At 56.2% G+C, this 9,060-nt stretch overlaps 1 protein-coding gene and 1 long non-coding RNA gene across 2 annotated transcripts; one reads left to right on the top strand and one right to left on the bottom strand.

The window, feature by feature from the left end:
* Positions 1 to 281: 281 nt before the first annotated feature.
* On the bottom strand, positions 282 to 7,886 carry ARMC5 (armadillo repeat containing 5). The gene is made up of 6 exons (XM_049904433.1): positions 7,319 to 7,886; positions 5,215 to 5,322; positions 4,325 to 5,111; positions 2,334 to 2,830; positions 1,529 to 1,661; positions 282 to 1,427 (listed from the first exon to the last, which is right to left on the bottom strand). The coding sequence occupies exons 1-6, from the start codon at positions 7,779 to 7,781 to the stop codon at positions 608 to 610; spliced, it is 2,808 nt and encodes a 935-aa protein (XP_049760390.1). The 5' UTR covers positions 7,782 to 7,886; the 3' UTR covers positions 282 to 607.
* On the top strand, positions 7,827 to 8,888 carry LOC126087260 (uncharacterized). The gene is made up of 2 exons (XR_007519697.1): positions 7,827 to 8,699; positions 8,831 to 8,888. It is a non-coding gene; the product is annotated as an uncharacterized LOC126087260 (long non-coding RNA).
* Positions 8,889 to 9,060: the final 172 nt, after the last annotated feature.

Here is a 9,060-nt window from a genome sequence, read left to right as displayed (position 1 = left end):
GCCTACACACTCTCAGCATCTCTTCTGCATGACCGTCTCAGTCCTGACCAATGGCTGTATCCTCTGGTAGCTGTGTCTGAGCAATGAAGTCCCATGAGCAGGAAGCAGACTTGCCCGGGGCTCAAAACCATATCCTTGGGAGATGCCTGTGAACTGTATCCTATCCCAGGACTCAAGGAACCAACGGATAATTACTTATTAAACTTCTACATGTCAAGAATGGACTATGTCCAACCACAAGAGACCAGGACAAGACCCTGCTTGATGGTTAAAGGGTGGAGGGACTCCCACAGGAAAGTAAGCAGAGACATCACACAATGGGGGTGACCAACTCCAGAGTCTTTTAATCTCAACTCTAGAGGGTTGGGTCAGGCCAGGTTTCTGGGGCCCTGGGCCACTCTTCATCTCTTGGGCCCCATGACCAGGCTCTGGCCATGCTTCTCACTCCTGGGTCTTCATATCCTGGTGTCTGGTTCCATCCTCTCCTTGGTCCTTGATGGTGACTCCTTCTGCTCAACCTCCTCCCATGCCAGGAGCCCTTCAATGTCACCACAGAGGGAGGCCTCCCTCCCAGCTGATCCAGCTGCAGATCCCCTCCCAGGGGGCATCAATAGTCTACACCGGGAATCTTGCCCCCTGCCTCAGCCCCCATCACCACAGCCAGTAAAGCCTCAGTCAGAGGCCCTGCCTCCTCACCCGCTGCCTCCACAAGCCCCACCAGGGCCAGAGCCCGCTTCCGTGGGCACTGGCCCGGCCCCAGTGTCCAGCGAGCACAGTGGGCAGCCAGCCGGGGCCGTCCCAGGCGGAACACCTCACCCACCGACTCTGGGCCACCCTGGGGCCCCAGGTGAATACGGCCCACAGCCTCTTCCAGCTCCTCCTCCAGCCCGGGCAGCAGGAAACGACCAGCAGCCTCCAGGGCCTCCTCAGCCTCTGAGCCGAGCAAGGGCTGGCCCAGTGAGGGCACAGGCCCTAGAGCAGCCCCGCAGCCCCGGCAGCCATGCAAATGATGCAGGACAGGCCAGGCTGCACTGGGTGACAGGCCTCGAAGTGGCACCAGGTCCATCTGAGCTTCAACAAAGCTGCCAGCAAGCAGGGCCCGGAAGAATGGGGAGGCGGTAGCTGAGGTGGCCCGCTGGGCAGGGAGTCGTAGGCCTGAGTCCAGTAGGAAGTGCAAGTCAGGGGCTGGGACAGGGGCCGGACCCAGCAGAGATTCATAGAGGCAAGGGGAAGGCAGGTCTAGGTCCACAGGGATTGCAGGTGGGAGGACTGGGCTCACAGTGGGAGACAACAGGCCTTGGAGACAGGAAAGGGAGTCCGCGGCAAAGAAGAGGAAGAGTGGGTGTGGGGCCGGCCGAGTCAGTGCTGCGAGGAGGAGACGGAGGCCGCCCTGGTCCAGAAGTAGCCGACGCCACAGAGAGGGTTTCCTACAGGGAGAAGGAGTGCCTTTCAGGAGGGCAAAAGGGATGGGATTGGGAAACGGCAATGTTGCTACCCTGACGCCCACAGGCAGGCCCATCCCCCTTACCGGCAGATGAAGGGGAGGGTCAGTGCGCAGGCCACACGGTCCTCAGGGCTCCCAGAGAGCAGCAGATGGGTGAGGGCACCCACTCCAAAGGGAGATTCGGCCTGTACGGTCAGGTTCTGCAGCAGCATCTCGCCTGCAGGGATGGGTAGAGCAGGTCAGGTTGGGAGCTGGTGTCCAGGGCAAGATTGGGGTGGGATGGGCAGGACAGAACTCCAAACCCCCGAAAGGAAGGAAAGCAAAACTTCAGGGTAAGAAATCATGGTGCAGAAGAGGGAGCTGACTGCAGGTTCTGGAGGGGTAGAGTTAGGATGCTAGGAACTAGAGGTCAAAGGCAAGAATAGAAAGTGGGTAGTCAGGGTACAAGTCTGGGACCTCAGGCCTGAAAGGTCTGTGGTTAGAGCACAGAAGACGGGGAAGTCCCTGAAGCATTGGAAGGGGAACAGTGGGGACAACATGGTTCCTGCACCTGGGTTCACAATGTGCCTATGAAGAGGGTAGTCAGGACAATGCACGACCAAGAGTCAGAGTGTGAAAAGAAGTACAGACAGGCAAGATTCTAGTCGTGGGGTCCAAGCCTGGAGTCAGGGTATGTGGACTCCATGGCTGGAGGAGAAGAAGGGGCAGAATTCTGCATGCTGGGGCCACAGAGCAGTAGGGAGTGTGAAGCCTTTCCTTCCCCCCACCCCCTGTGGCCGGGGCTGTGGGAATAGTGGGCTGGAGAAGACAGTGAGAATGCCTGTGAGTGGTAAAGCAAGGTTCTGGGCTGAGGGGCCTCAAGTGTGGATGGGGAGGAGTAAGGACACACCTAGTTCCCGGTGCTGACTGCGGAGGGCAGGCCGGGCACACGGTGCAGGCCAGTCATCAGGAGCGACACCGAGCACAAGCCAGGCTCGCAGTAGCGCTGCACCATAGCTACGCACAAAGGCCTCCAGGCAAGCAGGGTTGCAGGTGAGGCGCGCCAGGATGCGCAGGGCGCGCGGGTTTGGTGGGCCAGGTGCACCTGTCACGTAGGCTAGCAGGCCGCACAGCGCTGGGCCTGTCACAAGCGCCCCACTTGGGTCGGGCACCTGGGAGAAGCGTGACAGCAGCAGAAGCGCTGGCCCCTCACGACCCCAAGGCTCCTCTGTGCTGGTGGCAGAGCTGCGTCTGGGGGTGCACACTACACGTGGTGTCTGCAGCTGGGTCGGGCCTGGGGTAGGGCTGGATGGCTCAGAGGGCTCCAGTGGCGGGCAGCGCTCAGGGGACCAGTCGGGAGAGATGTCTCCAGGGCCAGCAGCATAGCCCTCTGAAATGAGCCATGACCTGCAGAAGGTGAGAAAGTAGGGAAAAGAGGAGATGGGTCCAGAGCTCAATCAATAGAGCAGTAGAAAGGAGGTGAAGCCAAGGGAGAGGAGGTGGGCCCACAGGGGCAGGGGAGAAAGAGAGTTAGCAAAATAAATACCTCTAACAACATTATGTGCCAAGCCCTATTCTAGGTGCTGAGCAGAACTCCACCTGGAGCTTATAAGCAGCTACAGTCTAGTGAGGGAAAACAGACAACAAAATATGTAAGGAAATTATATAACATGTTAGATAGAATAAGGAAACTCTGGTGGCATAGTGATTAAGAGCTACAGCTGCTAACCAAAAGGTCAGCAGTTTGAATCCACCAGGCGCTCCTTGGAAACCCTATGGGGCAGTTCTACTCTGTCCTCTAGGGTCGCTATGAGTTGAAATCGACTCGACAGCATGAGGTTTTGGTTTGGTTTAGGTGGCATAAAACGACATGGAGAAAAATGAGGAACAGAAAGAGCTAGGGGAGGGGAAAGGAGCCCTGGTGGCACAGTGTTTAAGTGCTCAGCTGATAACTGAAAGGTGAGCAGTTCGAATCCACCAGCCAAGAGAAAGATGTGGCAACCTACTTCCGTAAAGATCACAGCCTTGGAAACGCTATGGGGCAATTCTACTCTGTCCTACGGGGCTGCTATGAGCGGGAATCAACTCCACGGCAATGGGTTTGGTTTTTTTTGGTTTAAGGGGAAGAGGGATCTAAAATTGTAAATAGGGTGGTAATGGTAGCTCCCACGGAAAAGGATCAAGTCATACAGGGATGTAAGAGACCAAGGTATGTAGGAGAAACAGTGTTCTAGGTGGAGGGAACAACAAGCAAAGAGGCCCTGACGTGGTAACCAACCTGTTACGTTTATAAACTAGCCAGGAGACCAGTGCAGAAGAATGTCGTGGTCACTGGGGAGAGCGGTGGGAGATGAAGTCAGAGCTGACAAGAAGGCTGACGTTCACTGAGCACTACTAAGTGCCAGGCAAGGTGCAAAATACCCTCATTTAATCCTTACAACCACCCTGTGGGGTAGATATGTTACAGACTCCATTTTACAGATGAGAAATTAAAAGGCTCAGAAAAGTGAATTAACTTTCCCATAATGTCTCAGCTTGAGAATCCACAGTAAGAACTTGGACTCAGAGCCGGTGAACATACTGCCTTCCAGTGAACCTGTCTGGGGCCCAAAGTTCGAGGTACTGGGGTAGGGCCAAGGACAAAAGATGAATCCATGGGAAAGGGGACATATTTAATGGAGACTGAAAAGAAGTCACGTCAGAGAATAATGAATTAGCCGACAGCCAATAAAAGTCATAAACTTTCCCCCAAAACACAGAAAGGTATTTAAAAAAATAAATAAATAAAAGTCATACTAGGCAAAATTGGGTGTGCGTGGGAATAGTGAAGGGGACCAGGGCAGATGCAAAACCACACCCCCCAGCATGGCCCACCCTCCCAAGCCCTGAGGTAGGGCTCACCTGAGGCTTCGGAAGCTTCCAGCCTCTGTCCGCTCGGGGGTCCGCTCCTCAGGGAAGTCCCAGGAAGCAGCTTCTCTACCCTCTTCTTCTTCATCACCAGCCTCACCACACAGCTGCCCAGCCAGGAGGGGAACAAGTCCCAGAGCCTGCAGCCGGCCCAGGGCCCCAGTATCATAGAGGAAGCCCACGAGGGCAGCAACAACACGAGGGTGCCAGGCTCTGGCACGAGAGTCACGAAGCAGGCCCATCAGCAGCTCCAGACCACCAGCGTCACGCAGCCGGGCCCGGTTGATGGCCTCCCTGCACAGCAGGCAGACAGCCCGCACCAGGGGCTGCTGGGAGGCCGGATTGGCCCCATTAGGGCCCCGGCGCCGCCGGAGCTCTCCTAGCAGCACCTCCACGCCACCAGCATTGCCCAGTGCAGGCCGGACCAGGCCCTGGGCACACAGGTTGGCAAGGGTCAGGATGGTTGCCTCACGCACGGCTCGTTTGGGGTGAGAGGCCAGGCTGACAAGTGGGCCCAGCCCGCCGCCCAGACTTAGCTGCTCAGCACAGGCCCGGGAACAGCCTCGGCTCAGCTCCAGGAGGGCACGGACTAGGGCTGAAGTCAGTGCAGGGTCTGGGGCAGCGGCCAAGAGCTCAGCCAGTGGACGCACTGCTCCCTGCTGTGCCAGGGCCAAGCGGTGCTGGGGGGAGTCTGCAAGGTTGCGGAGGGCACGCACCACGCTCTGCAAGCACTGAGAGTCCTGGCAGGCCGTCAGGCTCTCAAGGAGCAGGGGAACAGCACCTAGAGAGGGAAAGGGGAAGTGAGAGGGTCAGCAAGGCCAGGCACCCAAGCCCTTCTCCTACCCCAAGCCCCAGCCCTAACCCCATCCTCTCAGCCTTCTCACCAGCAGAGTGGATGTCCCTACAGCTCTCAGGTTCCATGGCTAAGTTCCCCAGAGCACGGGCTGTTCGGTTCTGGATGCTGTCTGTCTTCACACACTGAAGAATGGTCACTGCAAGGAGAGTGTGGCCACCTATTTTCTCTCTCATCAATCACCTCAGGAACGTAGCCTGAGAGGCTCAGGGAAGGCCTCCAGAAGACAATAATACTTGAGCTAGGTCTGGAAGGCTAAATAGGTAAGAATTTGCTAGAAACATTGGAGGGGTGGCGTGTTCCAAGACATTTCAGGTTTGGAAGCAGTCTACGAAAAGGCCCAGAGGTGAGGCTAGTGTCTGTGCTAGGGCCTCATATGCCAGGCCAAGGGGTCAGGTGAGGACACTGGGAGGTACACAAGGTTTTCAGATGAGGAGTGGCATGATACAATCCAGCAGCCATGTGGAGAAAGGAATAGGGGTGGCGGGGGGTGGTGGGGGGGAGCAGTGAGGAGGCTGCTGTACTAGTCCAGGTGAGAAATGACAACAGCCCGAACCAAGTCAGCTACCAGCACTCTCAGCACACTGGTACCAGTCCCTGGGCATATGGTGGAAGTGGCGATAGAAAAAAGTAGATGGATTCAGCAGATATTTAAAATGCAGAACAGATAAACTGAATGATGTGGGGGTTATAGTGTAGTAACAAAACCTATAATTTATCGAGGACTAATTAATGTGCTCGAAGCCCTGGTGGTGTAGTGGTTAAGAGTTCAGGTGCTAACCAAAAGGTCGTCATTTCGAATCCACCAGGCACTCCTTGGAAACCCTGTGGGGCAGTTCTACTTTGTACTATAGGGTTGCTGTGAGTCGGAATTGATTCAACAGCAGTGGGTTTCGTTTTTTTGTTAATTAATGTGCCAGAATCCCTGCGGGGGGCAAACGGTTAACATGCAAGTTTGAGTCCACCCAGAGGTGCCTCGGAAGAAAGGCCTGGCAATCTAGTTCTGAAAAATCAGGCATTGAAAGCTCTATGGAGCACAGTTCTACTGTGACACATATGGGTCACCATGAGTTGCAATCAATTGGACAACTGGTTTTAATTAATGTGCTAGGCCCCTTGTCAAACAAATTAGGATCCAGATGCATTTTATGCAAATTTGAAATATATTAGTACTTCACTTTATCCAAAACATTAAAATTTTCTCGAAACGGGCATACGGCAATGATGTGTATTGTGTCTGCATCGTTGCCACTCCACCAAAAAAAAAAAAAAAACCCACTGCCGCCGAGTCAATTCCGACTTACAGCGACTCTACAGGACAGACAACTGCCCCATATAGTTTCCAAGGAGCGCCTGGCAGATTCCAGCTGCCGACCTCTTGGTTAGCAGCCTTAGCACTTAACCACTCTACCACCAGGGTTTCCATCGTTGCCACTAGGAGGCGCCAATTAAGCTGGTAAACAGAAAAAAAAACGCTTATTGTTAGGATTTGTTCTTCTGCGCTAGTTCTTAATAACTCGAGGCACCCAGCTCACGCTTAAGAGTACCTGTGTTCTGTGTTTGTATTTCATTTTCTCCCCACTCCAATTGTGAGAGGTAATTATTACTATTTCATTTTACAACAAGGAATCCTAGCATCGGAGGGGCTAGGTGAGTTGGCCAGGTGGAGGCAAGGCAACCCATGTCCGGCTGGCTGCAGAGCCCACCTTTCTGAACCGCTACATCCTCTAGCCTCTAGCTCATCAAGTGGGGTGTCAAAGCCCAGCACAGGGTCGTACACACAGTAAGCACTCCGTGTCTGCTTACGAACGAACATCATAAATGGAGAATAGGAATCATCTGAAAAAGTCACCAAGTTATCCTCTGGTCTCCACTAGCCCAGATGCGAGAGAAGCTCAACAAACCATATCCAGATAATTAAGCGGTCGGGGTCTGGGATTTTTTGAGGTCTGGGAGGGTCGGGTGTAACAGAGTGAGCGTGACGCCAAGGGGCATGACAGCGTGAGAGCTGGAGCACTGCCACGTCACAAAGCAAGTTCTCCCTGGCACACAAAGGACTCAAGGCCCCGCCCAGGCTCAGAGAGGGAGCGGAGGGCGGGTAAGGCCGTTCTAGGAAGTTGAAGCAGAGCACTTACCCAAAGGGAGAATGCCTCCGAGTCTGCGCACTTCCGTCCGGCACGCCCCTTCCGTACAGCAGTTGGCTAGGATGCTGAGGCCCAAGTCCAGCGTCTTGCGCAGGCGCGCTGGCAGCGAAGACGTCGCTGAGGACGCAGAAGGGGCGGAGCCCGACGGGGAGGCGGGACCAGCAGAAATCGCCGAAGGGGCGGAGCCAGGGCTTGCCTGGGGCGGGGCGGGGTCCGCCGCAGCCGCTCGCCGTAGCAGCGCAAGAAGGGGGCGGAGCCCGCCGCGTGCCCGGAAGCGTTCGATTCCCCCTGCTGCCTTGACGTGGCGCGTGCGGAGGGCTAAAAGCGCACGGCCTAAGGGTGTCTCGTTGGTAGCCGTGTCCTTTCCCCCACCCAGACCCTCCCCGGCCGCCGCCGTGAGCTGCGCGAGGCAGAACGAGAGCGAGTCCGTGGGGGCTGGCCTTGCAGCCGCCATCTTGGCTCGGGCCGAGGCTCCGCCCCCCTCCGCCGCTCATCTGAAGAGCGAGACTGAAAGAGAGGGCGTGGCCAGGCACCTCCTCTCTGACGCTTTTTAAATAGCGTCGCCGCGATTATCAAGCAAGTCGGAATTTGTAGTTCTCGATGCCGGAACTCTGATTCTTGCACAGTCGCAGGGAGCACGTCGTGGTTCACTAAGCGTTGTGCGAGTCCAAGAGGGGCGCGCGGTGCGTGCTAGGATATGTCGTCCATGACAAGCTTAACACGCCTAGTTTAGGACGAATGGGAAACTCTCCTAGAGGCCTCCAAATGGGCTGGTGCCCCTGGAGAACCCAGACATACGACCATGAAGTCTCCCTACGGTGCTGCTCCAGGTGATTCGACTACTCCGCCTCTGGTGTGTCCCCGGCAGCGACCGCCTTTCCTCTTCCAGGATCACTTCTCCGATCCCCATCGGTGCCCTTGCCCAGATATTCAGCGTGATGGACTCTGAGAACCCCGACCTAGGCTGACAGTGTCAAGGTCCTGACAGGCCGCAGATGGGGTGCTCTCGCTCGGCTAGGTGAATGAGAGGGTTAAGCCTACCGAGACCGTTTGCCGCCGCTTCCTAGAGCGGCACGGGCGTCTGGGCGTTTCCGTTTCCGTTACTGACTCCCGGGTCTGGGTGGTGGTTGCTTTTCTGCTTGGTGCTTGTGGAGTGACTTATGTCCCGGAAGCAGGGCGCTCTTCGCTCGCAATGGCGTGGGTGGCTCCAGAAGATGTTGAAGGAGAGCCCGGACGGAGCGGAGCGGAGCGGCGGAAGAACCGGACATCAGGATCCTGGGGAACCCCACCGTGTCCCTTCCATTGCGGGGTTGTTCCGCCGGAGCGGCCCTTCCTGGTGTGGCTGGGGCAGCCGGCCGCAGTGCCGGTGCAGGTAAGGCTCTGGCCCTGGGGAGGAAGAAGCCCTTGCCAAGACCTGCTGTCCTCACTCTTCAAAGCTTTCGGGTGCTGGGAGTGTGGGCTGACCGCAGCCTGCCTCCTTGATCTTATTCACCACCAAAGCAGGCTATGCAGATGACGAACCTTACTGCTGTCCGGAATGTGCTAAAGACATCCGACGTGGCCCAGATCTGATTAAGCACCACTGGAAACACACTGGCAAGAAACGTACTCCCGCACAACTGTGGCGGCTGCTTCAGCCCCAATCTCATCCAACACCGTCTTTCCCACTCAGGCCATCGGCCTCACAAGTGCCCAGAGTGTGGAGAGGCCTTTGGACGCAGCTTGGACCTGGC

The sequence above is a fragment of the Elephas maximus genome, chromosome 12, assembly GCF_024166365.1.
Source record: "Elephas maximus indicus isolate mEleMax1 chromosome 12, mEleMax1 primary haplotype, whole genome shotgun sequence".
NCBI classification, from domain to species: domain Eukaryota; kingdom Metazoa; phylum Chordata; class Mammalia; order Proboscidea; family Elephantidae; genus Elephas; species Elephas maximus.
Note: the sequence above shows the minus strand (reverse complement) of the source record. Positions and strands in the feature narration are given on the sequence as shown.